Source organism: Enoplosus armatus, chromosome 16 (genome assembly GCF_043641665.1).
Source record: "Enoplosus armatus isolate fEnoArm2 chromosome 16, fEnoArm2.hap1, whole genome shotgun sequence".
NCBI lineage: Eukaryota > Metazoa > Chordata > Actinopteri > Centrarchiformes > Enoplosidae > Enoplosus > Enoplosus armatus.
Window position 1 is genome coordinate 9,350,597 of NC_092195.1, and position 18,930 is coordinate 9,369,526.

General features: G+C 41.3%; 2 protein-coding genes across 2 annotated transcripts in view; both read right to left on the bottom strand.

Moving 5' to 3' along the window:
- Positions 1-996: 996 nt before the first annotated feature.
- On the bottom strand, positions 997-1,503 carry LOC139299040 (lactose-binding lectin l-2-like). The gene has a single exon (XM_070921914.1). It carries the CDS (start codon positions 1,501-1,503, stop codon positions 997-999), a length of 507 nt encoding a protein of 168 aa, XP_070778015.1.
- A 4,067-nt stretch (positions 1,504-5,570) lies between these two features.
- Positions 5,571-18,930, bottom strand: part of rapgef5a (Rap guanine nucleotide exchange factor (GEF) 5a) — a 41,632-nt gene continuing 28,272 nt past the window's right edge. Inside the window, exons 10-26 of the mRNA XM_070921743.1 lie at positions 17,921-18,066; positions 16,849-16,949; positions 13,091-13,169; positions 12,860-13,004; positions 11,143-11,234; positions 11,003-11,033; positions 10,487-10,565; positions 10,081-10,230; positions 9,619-9,716; positions 8,484-8,606; positions 7,689-7,867; positions 7,485-7,575; positions 7,318-7,368; positions 7,104-7,191; positions 6,944-7,008; positions 6,261-6,315; positions 5,571-5,913 (exon numbers count right to left, since the gene is read on the bottom strand). Coding sequence (XP_070777844.1) covers positions 5,795-5,913; positions 6,261-6,315; positions 6,944-7,008; positions 7,104-7,191; positions 7,318-7,368; positions 7,485-7,575; positions 7,689-7,867; positions 8,484-8,606; positions 9,619-9,716; positions 10,081-10,230; positions 10,487-10,565; positions 11,003-11,033; positions 11,143-11,234; positions 12,860-13,004; positions 13,091-13,169; positions 16,849-16,949; positions 17,921-18,066 — 1,692 coding nt within the window. The 3' untranslated portion in view covers positions 5,571-5,794. The remainder of the gene's footprint in view (positions 5,914-6,260; positions 6,316-6,943; positions 7,009-7,103; positions 7,192-7,317; positions 7,369-7,484; positions 7,576-7,688; positions 7,868-8,483; positions 8,607-9,618; positions 9,717-10,080; positions 10,231-10,486; positions 10,566-11,002; positions 11,034-11,142; positions 11,235-12,859; positions 13,005-13,090; positions 13,170-16,848; positions 16,950-17,920; positions 18,067-18,930) is intronic.

Sequence of the window (18,930 nt, forward strand, 5' to 3'; positions counted from 1 at the left end):
CCCCTGCCACCACAAACTCTTCTCTCTCTACAATTAGTGTTTCAGATTTAAATGGACTCCTCTCCATCTCTACCTCCTTCTCTGATTCCCTCTCGCTGCTCCCCTCTTGCTCTGTCCCTCTCTCACAACAGCATGTCTCACACATCAAAAGGCACTGGTTTTGTAATTGAAGCTGATCCTCTTGTTTTGGGTTATCTCAGGGATATAAGATTTAAACTTTGTAATACGGTTGTCCAGGGTGTGATCAATATGCATTATGTGCCTTTTCCTTTCATCACTGATTGAGTGAGTTCCCAATAACTCTTAAATCAAATCAAACTGGAAAGTAGTAGTAGTAGTAGTCAACCATTAGAGAATGTGGTGAATGTTAAAGGTTTATTTTTACGCCCCTGCACAAAAGGGATCTATTGTGATCAGTTATATTGTGTGTTGTCTGTCCAATATATCTCTTTGAAATTATTGCAAAGAAAAAGAGAATAGGAGCCCTGTATACATTCCTCCCAAACATCTTCATCAGAAAACATTATGAAAGATCTCTTTCCAGTGCTTCACATGTCTTTCAATAGGATGTCCTTTACAGTTCTTTTAGCTTTTCTAAAAACATGAAATAAAACTTTTTTAAGTGAAATGACTGATAAATATCTCAATATGATGATGGACAGCTGGAGCAGACATAGAAAAACACAAAGATATTTAAATCTACATGAACCCACATGTTTACTTTATATTGCTTTAATTTGAATTATCTTAATATTACATGTTTATTTTGCAAAATGAAGGGAGATTATTATTATCATATATATTATCATTATATTGTCATTAATATTCCCTTTGATCAACAAATGTCCAACATTCATGAAACTGAGGGTTAGTGAAATGACTTCTGTACACACATAAAAATGTATTGTATCTTTATTGTGAGGTCTAATGAATGTCAACAGAGCAACAGATGAACAGTGAACAGGTTGAATCAGACATATGTAACTATCTCAGTTGCTATGGACAGGCTATGCGAGATACACAAATAGAGGGATACGTATAAGAACATTCGACGTCATTCCATTTCAGATGTGGGCCAATGTTGTTGTGAACACATTGTTCATTTCCCCCAGAGTTGTTTGGCTCATGTGAGAGCCAAAAGAAAAAGTCAGCAGCAGACCCATCAGACCACATCCATCTGCCTTCTTTGTGGATGTCACTGAGTCCGATCCAGGTGCTTCCCTGAGCAGGGTCAAAGTTCTCGATCAGGAATTTGACGAAATTCTGTTCCTCCAGACTGTGGATAGACACCAGGTTGGCCCTCTGTGACACACAGTGGAGCTCTGCATCAGCCCAGGTCATATGTGTGCCCACGTACTTGTAGCAGCTGCCGTTGAAGTTGTACCAGAACATGGGACAGTTGCCACGATGTAGCTTCACCTGACGCTCATCTGTAGGATGACGATCATCTGTAGGAGACTCGGCACCCAGAGCCAGACCAAACAAGAAAAGGAACAAGAGCATGTTGGTGTCAGAGTCTCTGTCTGAGCCTTTGGAGTACGTGATGTGCACCGTTGAATGTTATCGAAAGTCTTGCAGAGACAGTTGAAAGGCCACTTTCTTTTATATGCTTCAGAGAGGGTGTTTGCACTGTTGGTGTGATATCATTGGTCAAATGCACTTGGCAAACACTTTTAGTTGTACACAACTACACAGTATCTGAACATGACGTTTCTCATCATTGTCTAATGAGAATAATGAGTGCTTAGATAAAAATTAACCAGGACTCTAAAATGAAAACAAGGAAATAAAAGACCAGCATTAACTTTTACTATTTATCAACTCAGGCACATTTACACACTCTCCCTAAATTACTATATAACACAGGCTTATCTACTTCTGATTAATAGATACTTCTTTTCCATAGGAATGCCGGGAACCTTTCAATCCAGTGTGCCCTTCACCCTTTGAACCAAGTCACCTGGATCACGGGGGAAGTTATTTATCAGAGGCCGCCATAGATCCATAAAGATGTTGTCAGTTTCTGTTGTTTTGCTACTGAGCTTTTCACTGGAAAAACCCTGAATAACTCTTGATACTACTGTGTTACAGTAGAAGGTTTTTTTGTTATGTATCCAGTTAAATGGTACATGTTGTCTTGTGAAGAAAAGGAGTTTTTACAGCAGCTTAGATTTATATGACTCCAAGGTGGATTCTTCAGATGGCCTGGATCTTAACAAATATTGTGCTTTAAAATTGGACCAATCTGGTTGGTGATACATGGACCAGAACTACAAAAGCAATGTGTGATCCAGCTACTTACACTTAATATGCAAAAGGGATCTACTGGGATCAGTATTGTTCTATGTTGTTATCTACTATCATTGTATATATGTCTTCTTCCCAAACATCTTCATCATAAACATTATGAATGTTGTCTTCCCATTGTTTCACATGTCTGTGTCGGTCGATGTCGCACTGTTGGTGTGATATCATTGGTCAAATGCAACATGAGCCAATAAAAAAGACCACAAGCTCACCTGGAGATGTCACATAAAACCTATAATTTATTCATTTCAGTCAAATTCTGACATAGTAAAACGCAGCTTTAGAAAAGACATGTGGCTTCAGCTGTCAGAAGGTTGAGGGGACACGGGGGGAGACGTATTGCTTTGTGGTGGACTATTTTTTTCATTTACAACTGATAAATAATAACTACATAACAAACATGGGCATATATTTACACATCAACAATATTACAATAGTACAAAGCCTTCAATGTGTCCTCTCTTGCATTGTGAACTTTGTGTTTTTTGTTTTAACATGCAAACAAGTTTTAAACAACATTGCTTTAAAAAAAACCATAACTTTACACAGTCATGACAACGGCCGATAAAACACTAAACACACCTTCCTGTTGGTTTCCTGTCCATTACAGCATTTGACACCAGAGGAAAGAGAAGAGCATCATCATGGTGACTTGTTCTTCTGCTGCCCTCAAGTGGCCACAAAACATAACAACAAGTACTTTTACATTCCAGCACCTTTTCTTCTCAAGAACGCACTTCTACATTGTTGAACCTCTGAACATGGCACATGAACTTTTGTCACCTCAAAAATACATAAATAAACAATATATTACAATAAATAACTAGTATAGCACAATTATTCTGCCCTTTGAACACAATGAGCAGAGGTGTGTTTGTGCATGTGTGCGTCATGTACAGGTTAATAGTAAAAATGACTACCACAAGGCCTTTCTATGACACTGAATATGAACAGATCATGGCTCTGATGTATCAGCTCTAGCAGTCGAACAACCACTGACTTTCATTATTTCTGAATGTTATTCTTAAAATCTTAAACAGTTCATGTCATGTTTGTGGATATAAATAACTTCTGGAAAGGAACAATCTCAAGACTCACGTGTAATCTCAAGCAACACTTCCAGAACAATAAACAGACTCATTGTTTACATTTTACATCAACATAATATCAAATACTTAAACGGCTCAAGTAAGCTTTCAATTTGAAATAATCAATTTGGGTGACTGACTATAACAGTGTCCACAAAACTGGCTCCACATTCAGTGTCAGAGCATCTACAGGAATATTTAAGACAATGACTAAGCTGCTCATAACACAAGAATTATGTTTAAAAGCAAGACTTCACCTTGAGATCATCTTTGATCTTTTTCTTGTAATGAACCAAAGATGTTTGTCCTCCCCTGTCCATTTCATTCATTATGATCTGCAGGAGAAAGCAGCTCTGTGCTCTGAAAGGCTTAGTGTTGAAATGAGTTCGAAACACTTGTGGCAACAACATTTCTACTGTATTGCACTTTACCCCCCATGTTTTATAACTATACAAACAATGCAAGACATGCATCGCTACATAACATTTAGGAATCTCGCCTTTGGATGCTTCCTCCGCAGAAATGTACCACTGAAGTGAACAGATACAGGGCAAGGACAAAATAACAAACACTATCTGCCGGATGTGAAGACATTGTCACTCAGATATAATTTCTGAATGATTCCCCTCATGCCATGCTGCATTTCTTTCCTGGTGACTAAAGACTGAGCCAGAGTTAATTGTATTAACATGACAGGCTGGTCCCTCACTGATTTGAATAACAAATAGATGTTTTTCCACGTCATGGACCATGTCAACAAGAAGATGTCAGAACTTGAGGATTTGTTTGGTTCAGAAAGCATCATTTTCCAGCCAATATGTAGAAATAATGAGAACCAATGTTAGAATGAGAAACTGTAATTCATGGGTGAACCAAAGCTGTTAAAATACTACAGACTGCTTTCTATATCAGGGGAAGTCTGTGCCCTTGTACTTCCATTATTCTGTCCACACCTTGTGTTGGTTTTCTGAATGAAGTGATCTTTTCAGTCAGTAAAAATGAAACACTGAAGTCAAAATCTCCCCATGATCATGATTTTGTTGAATAAAGCTATTTCTTAACAAAGGTATGTGGTGCAGTGCTTTGACTTATCTGTTAACATAATATAACTCATGGATTAAGACAGAAAGAAAAATAGCTCTATGATGGGGTTTCCATAGCAACCCGGGGCGAGTGGGACACCATCACGCACCCTGAAATCAGTCATCATAATGTCAGAGAGCATCTCTGCGAGGAGTCAGATCTGCTTTACATCAAAGACCAGACTTCATTCCAGGGCTCATTCAAGGAAATCAAATAGTGTGATAAAAACAAACAAACCAAGAGCTCTACAGTACATCGATGCTGCAGGACTCAACATGACATTTGGCACTGAAAAATGTATAGGTCCATATTATTTACAGTACAATGTAAAATCAGTATTATCTACTCACACAAAAACATCATAGATAAGAGTGTTTGGCTAAAAGTCAACCAGGACTCTAAAATGGAAAAAACCCCAAAGAAAACCAAAATGCATTCACTAACCATCGACAGTTTTTGAACTCTGGCACGTTCAGGAGAGCTTTAGTGTTTCAATCGTCACAGTCAGTCAATACAAAGCTCTCACAATGCTTCCTTCACATGCCAGATACAATATGCTGTTGACGTTTTTGTCACTCACTGAAGCTGTACATCTGTAGTTAAAAGACAGAGCCTCAGTGAGAAAAGGTAAAAAAAAAAAAAAGCGTAGGTACGGTAAAGTGTTGTACGGCTCCAGCACTGGCTGCTGCCTGCGTTACATAATATGCCACCACATAATAACCCAAAAAAAGTTCTGGATCATACACCTAAATAACTATGGCATGTATCCTGGTTATACATCACGAGGCAGATGAAATCATGAGACCATCGATGGGGCAGATTGTGGCCAGCAGGTTATAAACAAATCTAACTCCTCTACAGTCGGTTTTGTGTTTGAAAAATTAAATGATGAGGAGGATCAAGTCCTTGTTGACCTGCAGGGGCGGGCGGGCGGGCAACGAGACCCTGACAGAAATAAAGTAACATTCCACCTGCTGAACAGGCTGATAAATAACCAAAAGCTCATCACGAGAACAAAAACAAGGGCATAATCAGTCTAACAGATACTGTACAAACTAATTACAGCCTCTTCCACTCTCAGCTTGGCAAACCTCACAGACTCTCTTCCTGTAGACTCCTTTATAAGCACATGATCAGTGTTATAAAGCCTTCAGAGAACAGGCAGAGTGCAGTTCTGTGTCTTCATGGAACTTGTCAGAACACATGGCACCTTATTGTCCACCTGGCACCACTGCTGGTAGTATGATTTTGCTGTACAAAGCGTCCTCCGTGTCACTCCACTTCCACTGCGCTGTGTCCAGTGTGTTTGTGTGTGTTTACGCGCGTGGCTCCAGTTTGTGTGATAATTCAAAAAGCGTCTGCTGATTGTCGATAATGTGCAGGTAATGAGCGCTCGCCCTCACCTCCGCACTGTCGGCCCCGATTACCTCGTTGCCTAAGAGACAGACGCGAAACACATTAGTCACACAGAAGAGTTTTCTGATGGACTCAAGAACACATACATTTCAACACAGACTGTATTCGGGCCATATAAAGAGACTGTCTGGAAATGGTTGCTTAGAAACTGTAAGAGAAAACTGAGTGGGAGAGACACCAGACTCAGGTACAGATGCAGTACACTAACTCAGCTGCAGGTGGCGGTAGTTTCCTCAAAAGGAATTGATCCAAACAAGAGGGGAGACAATGAGCCTGAAGAGCTCTTGTAACTAAGCCCATCTTATCACTTGTGATGTAAGGAGCATTGCACCGACTTAATTCATTCAGAAGAGTTAGAAGACTCACCTGGCTGGTCGCTTTGGCAGTGGCGAATCATTCTCACTGTGTCTGCGATCATATGCTGTTGGTTTAGGAGAAGACACGTTACATCAGTGCAATACCACACAATCAAGATCTAATATATTGGGGCAGATTTGTACTGCCCCCTAGCACTAAATCGACATAAAATAACATCAACAGTTTTAAAAAAAAAATGAAGCCAAGCAGGAACCTCAGCTGTCACCTATGTGACATGTGGGTCTACCTTCAGCCTGTGCCTGACCTGCAGTGCAGCTATGAGTTTTATTCACACACACAAGCACCTAAAGTTTTTCTTTCTTTTTTCTTTGTGGCGACATGCTGCTCTGATTAATTTACTGTGAAACGAACATATGATGGGAGCAGCTGTGGCTCAGTAGGCAGAGCTGGTTGTCCGCTAATCGCAAGGTCGGCAGTGGGATCCCCAGCTCCTCCTGTCCACATGTCGAAGTGTCCTTGGGCAAGACACCAAACCACAAATTGGTCCGGCTGGTTAGGCTAGCACCTTGCATGGTAGCTCACTGCCATCGTTGTGTGAGTGAGAGGAAACTTGTACCAACACTTTGACACACAATGACGCATATCATCGTGTTATTAATGTAGTTACTAGATGACAGTATAACAATCGCCTCACTCATTTAATATGTGGAATTTGCTGTGACTCAACTCACCAGCTTCTCAAAGTTGACCAGGTTGTCATGGAAGGTCTTATTTCCCTCGTGGATAAAGGTGATATCTAAGAGCAGGGGACAAATGCATTAAGGATTCATTCACCAAAAACAAAAGTGTGTGTGTGTGTGTGTGTGTGTGTGTAGGGGTTAGAGGTGATACCTTTCAGGAGAAGAGGCATGAAAGGGATCTTAGGAGGTTTCATCCTCTTGAAGGCTTCCCTATAAGCTTTGTGGTTCAGAGATGGATCCTGAAGAAAGATGGAGGGAAGATGGAGAGAGAGAGAAAACAGAGTGAAACAAAGGGATTAGAAACAGAGAAGAGGAACATATTTCCAGCTCTGCATCTGTCTCTATCTCTGTCCCATGTGTCTCACCGTGATGAGCTCCAACTCTGAGAAAAGCTTCTTGAACTTGCCTGGACATTTCTGAAAAGAAGGTGTTTGGTCAGAATCCAATTTAAAACATAAAGCCATGTATGTAAATACACTAAATGCAACACACACACACACACACACACACACACACACACACACTTACTTACCTCCCAGGTTTGGTTGAGTCGGCTGACAGCTGCTGTGTTAAGACCCATGATGATGGCAAATGCAGAGTTCAAATTTCTTTGGGCTTTACAACTACGAATACACAAAAATGTAAAAACAGTTGACATAATGCACAGAAAACTTGATGCTCTTGATACATGCACTTTTATTTGTGTATATATCTGAGAGTGTGTGTGTATTCTTACTGAGCTGCGATCTTGATGAACTTCTTGAGCAGCTGTACTCTCTTGTTGAGCGATACACACATGAGCACCTCGGACATGACCCACTGCTGGACCTCGTTGCAGCGCTGGAGGAGGACTGAGAGCGCCGCCGTGTGGCCGGTACCAGGAGCCCGGCTGAGGGTGTAGTACACCAGCTCCTGCTGCATGTGGAGGGAGGGAGGAGTGTGAGTGAAAGACAAAGCTTTTAGAAAAAGCTCCCTCTAAGATCTTAGATACCTCTCCATTACTTTTCATTACTGATTCATCTCTCCATTATTTTTTCAATTATTTGATTAATTATTTGGTCTAAAATGTCCAGTCACATTATTTTCAGAGCCCAAGGTGACATCGTAATATTGCTCGTTGTGTCCAACCAACAGTCCATAAAATCAATTTACAATCATATAAAGCAGAGAAAAGCAGCAGATGCTAACATTTGAGAATGTGAATCAAGCACAAAACATTGTCTAGATTTCCTAAAGATACAATAACATCCACTTAACAGCGTAGGAATCAGCCTGTGTTTTTTTATTTGTACTATGCTTCCCCAGTTTCACATTTCCACAAATATTCAGCTCTTTACAACAGCCGCTCAGCTGCCAGAAGACTTTCGGTACTCATGATCCAGCAAGTCTTGTAGAGCATTTGCATCTTTAATGCTTATGTCCCAGCAATCTCTGACATGAATATGAATGATTATTATAATTATAATCTATGTACACACACCACATGCATATATTGGTGTGTGTGTATGTCTGTGTTTGTGAGTGTCTATACCTCGTGGATGGATTTGAAGAGGCTCCAGTCCAGGTGGGTGAGAGCAGCTGCCACATCCCAGGTGTTAATACCTAAGAGTCGCACCGGCCTCCTGCTTAGCTCAGCACTATCCGTTAAAGGAGGCTGCACACACAAAAGAAAGTTAAGTTAGTACATAGAGAGACAATGTATACACAAAAACACAGCACATACTGTACACACACACAGGATTAGGGCTATCTCTAAATAAGTTACACAATAGCAACAATGTCTAACCTCATGATAAACCTCAGAACAATGAGGCTGTGGGGGGATTCAAATAACACAACATTCAAAAGAAACAATATAGCAGAGGGCCAGTCGAGCCTTAGTGCCTCCAGCCTACATACAAACAGAACTGAAAGCTGAGAGGGGAGCGGTGATTCCTACAACACGATTGTTCTGTCCAACTCAGGTTACGAGTCACTATATTAATTACAATTCTGCATGTGAGCCTGACAATTGATGCAGACAAATTGCTAAATAAAACTCAATATTACATGCCTACCAGCCTACTAGTTGGGACAGTGGATTTGTTAAATTGGTCAAATGTAGAGGATCCACTGGTTTGTTAATGACAGGCTGCAAAATATACCTATCCAACAAGAAACCAAAATCCCTAGAACTGCAGTGTGTAAAATGCCCAATATTGCAAAATGATTTAAGGATTCACAACTGAAGCTCCACTGTGAAAAACATGCCATTACAGAACAACACTTTGCCCTGATACAGCACTTTCAAATCCTGCTGTCACGGTTGGGCAACAACAAAATAATTGTGGCTCACACCTTTTTTTCTCCTATTGATTCAGAGTTGATAACAATCACCTGGCCTAAGTTTTTCCGGCTCACTTATAATGCATGACTCATCGTTACACTGAAAATGTGTCACTTGGGGAATTAAAATATTCACTTTCATGCCTGATTTAGCCAGATGACGGTACAGAGGCTGTCCACAATATCAAAAGGCAGAAAATGCCCAAATTACCATATCTTCAAGAGATCAGGATTTGTTTTAAACCTGCAAGCTGCATCTTTAGCCTCTGTTGGTGCTTATGAAAAATAAAGATTTACTTGCAGAAGAACAGAAGCACAAACAGAACAGTGCATCTACGTACCAAGATCTCCATGAGATCCCTGCGACAGGCCATGAGCTTTCCCTGTGGGGTCAGAGACTCTGAATACACACAGTCACTGGGCTGTAACACCCTCCGCTCTGCAGATACAAATATGAACAGAAAAGAAGGAGAGAGACATGATGATAATAATAGAGCCATGGGTGTAGAACAGTGATTGACCAAATCAACGGGATTTAACCTCCTAAGACCCAAGCTCTATCTTAATTTCTCTTTGCTATTTGGGCTTATTGGGACCTGATAAGTATAAAAACTAAGTATCATCTGTTGACATGATGTGGTTCTGCATACGGGGACAATTTTGAATTTCCATATAAGCAGAATTAAGTATTATGGTATAACCCAAAATGTGATGTCCACGCATGTGGATGCCAGGTCTTAGGAGGTTAATACTTGTGTTTATGTGTTGACTATGTATTGTGTATGCATTATTTGTGTGTGTACCTCCATCATGTGAGACCACGGCGAGCACCATGTCCTCTTCTGCTCTGTCCATCTTCAGACCCACAATCCTCAGTAGCTCATGGGCCTCCAGTGAGGGGTGTGTGTGGACACTCAGGTAGGAGTCAGCGCTCACGTACACACAACAAATAACTGAGAGACACATGGAAAAAACAAAGACACTTAAATAACATAAAATCATAATGAAGCAGATGCAGAAAAAAATCATTTTTGTCAAGTACTCAAACTGAAAAAAAAATTGAACACGCTGTATTTTAACAATTTGCATGTGCACACTGAAATTAAAACTCACAGACTGTCATTACGCATAATTGTGTACAGTCCTGGGCAGGGTGTTGTGTTTTGTGTTGTGTATATGTGTGTGCATGCGTTTATGTCTGTTACTCACCCTCTCTAGTGTCAGTTGGTGGACTTCGGAGCTGCGAACAGTTTTCCTTCAAACTCAGCTGCTGATACATTTGTTTACTCTGACAGAGAGAGAGACATGGAAGAAACATAGATATATATAATGCTGTAGTTATCCTTCACTGAATATAGTGATGCACTGATAACATCTGCAGCATCTGTATCAGCGCCCACACAGCTCAGATTTAGTTATCACAGCTGAACCTCTACGGGCTTACAGTTTACTGTATGTCATTTTTTTTACTTTTTCCTGTAATTATCTACATTCTTGGTATACTACTGGCCTGAATGACTCATTTGAGTACTGAACATTGTCTGACACAAGAACTTTGACTGGTTTTGAAAAAATAATATCACTGCACCTCTAATATTTTACAAAATTATATTTTTATTTATACCAATCAAACGTGTGAAAGCTGGAGTAAAATGTAGCTGACAGTGTCAAGCAGCATGGATATAGTAAATATCCCCTCTCATCCACCACCTCTCTCTGGCTTACCTTTTGGTTTGGAGGGCAGTCATCCACCGTGCTACAAGAAAGAAACAAGCCCAGTGAGGAGGGACGAAGGCAGGCATGGAGTAAAAAAAAAAACTACAGGCAGTCATATTTAACACAGAGAACAAAGTCAACACACTTACTGTCTGCGACGCAGAAGTTTCTGGAACTCCTTCAGGTCTTTCTCCAGCGTGGGGAACTCATACAGATCTTCTAAAACACACCTGTACAGAGTCTGACAGACAGAGAAGGTAACCAAGATCTATAACATCACAACCATAATCACGTTTCACACTTGATTGATGATAAAATAGTTGTTTGTTTGTTTGGTCCGTCAGATTTTAATGCCTTAGTCTTTGGTCTTTGGATGTTCTTGGACTTTGGCTCTGCTATCCTGTTCCAACAATCTACACACAGCTGTAGGATAGCACATAAATCTTAACATGTAAGATTTATTCTTGCTCAATGGCATGTAAATTCTTTATTTCAAAATATGTACTGATGATGGAGGTGAGTTGAAATTCAGACACCGTCAATAAATACTACTTTTCATAAACAATGCTGTTTATTAGTAAAACAATGTCAAGAAGGACAAAGAGGCAAAGATGAGGTATGACATAGAACTCGTCATGATGATGATTTAAACCAACAAAATAACACAACATGGTATTAAGAGTACAGTCTGTGCAGCTCGTTCACTGAGTATCATCAGGTGTAAATTATGCTGCGTAGGTAGATTACATTAAAGAAACATCAGACAAATTCTGTACCTTGTACTTAAATGGGTGACTGGGCATGCACAGTGTCTGTATGTGTGCATGGCAGAGAATTTGTAAGTAGCATGAAAGCTCAGGAGGCAGCAACAGTAACAACTTGCAAGGATCCACACACACACACACACACACACACACACACACACACACACACACACACACACACACACACACACACACACACACACACACACACACACACACACACACACACACCCCTCCACACACCTGCTTATCGCTGTCATTGACCCACCATAGCCTCACATCCCAATTCCCCTCTCATTCCTCTGTTACTAGGCAACTATCACCTGGGTTACGCACTCCATATGAGATTATACCCGTGCAAACCCTCGCACTTTGGTTTCCATGGCAACCAGGCACCGAGCTATGGAGCCGTCAGGTTACGGAGGGACAAGTAGTGATTGGTGATGTGTGCGTGTGTGTGCTTGTTGTGGGTGAGCGTGTGGATGGGTACATGTGTGATCGTGTTGTGTGTGCGTTTGTCAGTGTCCCGGTCGTCACAGGGATTCAAATCCAATTCAGCCGACCATGTGAAAATATAGTGGGAACACAGTGGATACAAGCAGCATTTGTCGTGAGAAATGTGATGCTAATGTGACACTAACAATATGTATGTGTGTGTTTTCATGCCCTTCATTCCTCATATGATGCACCATAAAAGGGCCTGTATTTCTTTCTCTTTCTTATTGCTTTATCAGAAGGATGAGATAAAAACATCAACAAGGTTCCCCTGTGGGAGAAAGCTGAAACACAGTTCAGTTCAACAGGAGATGCAGCAAACAAAAAGATCAGGGAAGACACACACACACACACAACCAAACACACACTTTTCAGCTCAGTCTCTCTTGAAAAAACGTTTTATGTCCTTTCGTGCAGAACTTGAGGAAGGACAACCCCCATTTTACAACAAGACAGAGAGACAAATGGAGATGAATGAGACTTCTTATGTTCATCAGTGACACGCATGAAAAGGACACCAGAGGACTCATTAAAACATTGGGATACAAGAGAGTGAGAAGACCGATAAAAAAATCTGATGTGTTGATGAAGGCGAATAGTGTCGTACCTTCATGAAGCTCCTGACGTGCTCCTCATCCTTGAGAAAGTCCTTGTAGAGCCTGCTCCAGTGGGAGACCAGCTGCAGTACCTTACGCTTCCTGAAGAGGGTGTCTTTGCCCTCCTCCTGGCCCCTGCAGCGGGCAGTGCTATAGGTGAGAGCGGTCAAGGAGACAACGAAGGAGAGTGTGGAAGCTGAAGGGATGTGTGTGTTTATGTGTGTGTTTGCCAGTAAGGATATTGTCCCAGCAGAGCCTGACAGAGGTCATGGGTGGACATGAACACCAGGTAGGTCAACAGGAAGTCATCCAGCAGCATTTCTGAAACACAGGAAACACATAATCAGTCACTTCCAATGCCTTCACGGGTAAAGTGGTTAAACTTATTTGCGGAATTAATATGTGGAAAGTGTCTTTCAGTTTCCCCCTTTGTCCCTCACTTCATCTCGGATTCCCTTAGTCTACCCTTAACTTCAAGAATTTATTTGCCCTTAAGTAGCTTTAAAGTAGTGATAATTAATAATTTTATATCAACAATGGATCAAATGACTATGTGTAGTGACAAACCTACAGAGAATTATTACCAACTCTTACATTCATCAGGTGGCCAGAAACATCACTCCAAATGAATGCTAATGTTGCTCAGTGTCTGCAGGATGTATAAATAAGCAGCTCTTTGCCAACACATTCACCGCATCAACTTAAAATGTGATAATATGTCTTTTATGGCTGCGTCATTTAAAAACATGTCTTGTGCATAATGTTATGCACACTTCCTGAAAATTCTGCATATTCAGTATCTTTGGAAACGTTGGGATATCCACTAATAAAGTTTGGTTGCACAGCATGAGTTTGCAGAGGTTATAGGTCACTTGCTTACAGCCACTGTCAATAAAATCCCAACTACACCCACGCAGTCCTGATGAAGCAGATTATCTGAGCTTTTTAGTAGATACTCCCTTTTCCCCACAAACATTAGCTTTGATTGTTAGTTATTTTGTCAAGAATATTTAAAATAATAGAGAAATACTTTGAAATTTGAAACCAGGTTTTAAGGAAAAGGGGATACAAGTTTTTCTTTCTGTTGGCTCATATTCTTAACAACTTCAAAAACTAAAAGAAATTCAGAGTCAAGAAACCTGATGTGCAAGTGAGACGGCAAGAGTGTGTGTGAGACTCAGCAGGTGTTCAATGGGTAAGAACTAAATATAAACAGCCCTCGTGGCAGATGGGTAATGAGCCATTGTTGGTGGTGTGAGGGAGCCGTGGTGTATGTGTGTGTGTTGTCAAACTCTTTCCAGAGTAAAATGTGTGACCCAAATATGGCTCCGTCGGGCAGAGAGCAAAGAAATCAATTATAGAAGACTGAGCAGAGGCCACTGCATTAATATTTGATCAACCGTCTTCTCTTTAGAAATAAAAACATAACTTTTCTCAAGATATATTTTTAGGCAGGTCTGACTGAGCTTATCACTTTTTCAAAACCCTCAAGACTAACTTTCATTTTCCATTTCTTTTGTGAGCCCTTTTCTCTTCAATCTGTGATTGTAGAGCTCCTTCTTGACCAGTTATCAGTCTTTTTTCTGCTTTTCTATTTCCCTCTCTCACTCTCTCCATCCCAAACTGTCCTCGCCTGCCCCCCTTCCCTACACCCCCATTTTTCATTTTCTCCTTTTCAGCGGTTACATTTCCTCCCGCTACTACTCTCCTCCTACGCTCGCCCTCTCTCAGCTCTCTGTGATGATAAATATCCATTTTCATCTTCAACATATGCCCTCTGCGTTTGCCCGCTGGCACGCACAAAGTCAAACACATACACTCATAGACACGGAAATACACACCCAAACGCACACACACACACACACACACACACACACACACACATACACATACACATACACATACACATACACATACACACACACACACACACACACACACAGACAACCCTGATGAATAAGTCATTCAGTTCTGACCTTGGGGGACTTTATCTCTTGTGATAGAGAAAGGAAAAAGAGAAAATGTGTGTGTGTGCTGAACTAATCACAGTAATCTGCTGCTGTGTTTTTTGTTGTGTGTGTGTTTTTATGTGTACATGGTTGGGGTAATCGCTCTCTCTCTGTGGAAGCGTGTTTGAGCCTGTTCAACATGCTGCACAGCTAAGCCCGCTAAAACGGCACACTGATGCTCAGTACCACACCAGAGGGTCTACACACACACATCGACACACACGCTCACCCCTCATGCTTATTCAACGCACATAGGCCGATAGATGCACGCACACACAGATACAGAGACAAAGACAGCCAAACATGCACAAACACTCTTGATCTGCATCCCTGCTTCTGCCTCTCCCTCTGCGCCAACAAAGAAAAAAAAAGAAAAAAAAGTGTGTCTTTTCTCTTTTGAGTGAATAAATATCAGGCGGTCTTCCGCCACAAAGACCATCTCAGTTCTCTCTCTCTCCCTCCTACATTCATCCCTCCTCTTTCTTCATTTGCTTCCTGCAATTCAGTGAGATGGCTCCCTGTGGACTGCTGGGAACTGGTGGTGCTGAGGAGTTGATACATAAAGACGCCTTGTCTTAAAACAGTGAAAACATGCAAGAGCAGGTTTCATAAAATACAGGTTGGGACCCAGATGTCCCTGTGTGAAAGTATTATTTTAGCAGACCTGGGCTCCACAGCGGTGATACGGAATTCAATTAGAAGAAAAGAAATTAAGATCCACTGACTATGACAAGAAATGTGTTTGTATTTTTACTTACATACTTTTTCAACATAAACTTTCAACTTTTACTGAAACAACTGGTTGATTTATTGATTAGTCAATCGAGAGACAACAATTATTTTGATAATCAATTAATCATTTAAATCATTTATCAATCAAAAAAGCCAAATATTCTCTGGTTCTGGTTTCTTAAAGTGAGGATTTGCAACTTTTCTCAGTTTTTTTGTATCTTTGGGGCACTGTATGCCTTTTTATTGCAGTGAATACACAAATTAAATGAAATGAGGAAGAGAGAGATGCAACAAATGTCACCACCAGACTTGAACTGGGGACGATGCAGTTCATGGTGAATGTCTATTGTAAACTGAATACCTTTGGGATTTGGACTATTGATCAGACAAAACAAGGTGTTTAAACATTTCATATTGGCAATTTTTCAATCCTTTTTTTCTTCTTTCTAACATTTTACATTCTAAATAATTTACATCCAAAAAGATAAATCAAAATGAAAATAATCATTAGCTGCAGCTCAACTTTCGATGTGGTCTTTGTGCTAACGATGCAGCAATAAAACAAATAACAAAACTTTCCTGTAAAACAGTATAGTAGTACTGCCGCACTGTCAAAAATTCCAGTAGCTATAAGGTACTGTAGACTTGAGGATTGTGAAACTTAGATATGACAGTAAAAGCCCACTGAAATTGTTTGCAGCAGAAATGCCTACAGCACCCAGAGGGAATCGTTTCACCAACTCATTAGAGCATTTAACCTCTTGAATGTTCCTCATATTTACAGGCAATGACATGGCTGAATGACTGCACACACGCACCTGGATGTGGTGTGAGGGCTGACTGACTCACGCAGCCACACAACACACACACACATACAGACAGTGTAATCGAGGGGGGGTGCATACCTCCCAGGTTTTAACCCACTTCGGGGAAAATGAAAGACAGAGAAAGGTCCAGGTTGGGCTGTGTTGTAACTTGTGTGGCACTGAAAATGAAATTCCTTACAATGGGTGGGGAGTTGCTTAGTTTGAAACATACCTTTGGTCAAACCGCAGACACAAACAGCTCAACTGCTTTATTTATATGACTCTCTCTTTAATCTTCCACTAACTTTTGTTAACTTTTTTCTTTCATCAATATGTTTCTATCTTTTTATGGAGATACAGGCACACTGTGTGTATGGATGCCCTCTCAAAGATGTGTCTCTGTGCACAATGTTTACGAGATGTGAGTTCACGTGTGTGTGTCGACAAGCTTACCGCTCTCCCTGCTCTCTGGTGCCCCTCTTTGGTCGTCCAATCGCAGGTCACTTAGCAGATGCTCCAAGATCTTGAGCGGCGTCCCCGACACCACCACATACCTGTAAGACGAAGAGTTGCAACAATCATCCTCCCTAGAGAATGAGCAACAGGTACGACTACTTCCATCCCTCCATCCTCCCTCCCTTTCTTCCTCCTTATTCTCCTCCACATCGTCGTCATCGATGTAGCGAAAATGGGGAACATCAAATGTACAGATTTCTGATCTGCTACCGTCTTCATCCTGATTGCTATCCTCATCATCATCATCATCATCATCGTCCTCGTCCTCGTCCTCGTCCTCATCATCTATGTCCTCCTCTGCCTCGGCAAGCGTAGCTAGCTTGGTGGTCATCTTCATATCTTAACACTTCCGGAGGATCAGCCCTCATCTAAGTTTTGCATACCCAGGAAGGGTGCTCTCCTGTGGGGCAAACTGCCTTGCCGTCTGTCCCCGTCAGCTAAGAGCTCCAGAGATTAAAACCCTCTCTCTGACAGCTCCTACAGTAGCATTTAGAAGGAACTGATTGCAACTGAAGATGCTGAGCACTGTATATACATACACACACACACACACACTTAACCTGCCTGTCACTGACACTCCCTGCATTGTGCCTTAGGTCTTGGCACACACTGGCTTAAATGCACACAAACACAGACACTGCACAAAGAAACTGACTTTGAGAAAATGCACTTGTACACACACACACACACACACACAATCCTAAACGCATACCATGTAGAAGGAAGTAAACCAGTCTTGGTGTCATATTTGTTTCCCTTTCAGCTGAAAACAAAAAAGCCATTCTCTTTTTTCCGCTTTGTGCCAGAAGCTAAAGCATACATTATCTTAGACACACACACACAGTGTTGACAGCACTACTGATATTTTGCATGTACGTGCAAGAGTGTGTGGTTGCAACTTCAGATGCCAAAATAAAAAACTGAAAACGAGAGGGAGGAGTGCTATGATTATGTTTTTGTTGCCTCTGTTGGTTTGGAGGGCTCTTATTATGTAGGAGGAGGGACTGACCTCTTGTCGCAATCCTCCTCTCTGGGCCCGCCCCCTGACGACGTGGGTGAGGGACGGTCCGATGGCGACGTCACTGATGATGTCACTCTCCGCAACACCAACACGTCCCGTCCTCTCTCCTTCAGACAAACCCTCCCCACCGCCTCCTGAGAGAGAAAACAAGAGCGAGAGAAAAAAAAAAAAGGAACAACATGTCACAAAGTGAGACAAGGACAAAAGTGTTGGAAGGCATTTTAAGGGAGTGAAGACAATGATGTTTTTTCAACGGTAGACACTTTCAGCATCAACAGGCAATGAAATTAATGTGATGCATGTGTGTCAAGACTCTGAAAACCCAGATCATACCATATGCATGCATTTTCTATCCACTAGAGGGCACTGACAAGTTTTCTTCTCTCGCTCAATACACACTATCTTGGTCACAACTCCTTATTGACCAAGTTTAAGCAATCATAATGAAAAATGTTTTTTAGGTCATGTGTTAAAAATTCAGTAATTAATGTTAAAAATCAGCTGAAATGTCGTCAGATTTTTTTAACTCTCAAATATCCATATTGGTTATCGACCTCAAAAGTCCAGTATCAAACCTTTCACTTCACAAAATGAAAAGGTTTCTCCTACAAGGCCAATGTAGCACACACACTCGCTCACCAATCCACACATGCAGACAAGGAATCTGTTGGCACCATAACAAGGAAGGATTGCATTTCTTGCCTTCAGAAGAAACAGTACTGTGTAATGAATAACAATGGGGACAACTAGGAATGTGGGCTGACACTCGAAATGATCTCCTGCTCCAAAAATGAACAGCAACTTGATCTGACACACACACACACACACGCACACGCACACGCACACGCACACACACACACACACGCACACACACACACACACGCACACACACACACACACACACACACACACACACACACACCTGCAGTGGCAGTGCAATGGGGACAGGGTTCCAGATGGACAAAGGAGCACAATACGAAACAGCCTGAGGAGAGAAG

What these genes read in the sequence shown, in the direction of transcription:
- LOC139299040 (XM_070921914.1), bottom strand. Translation starts at nt 1,503, where the DNA reads ATGCTCTTGTTCCTTTTCTTGTTTGGTCTGGCTCTGGGTGCCGAGTCT.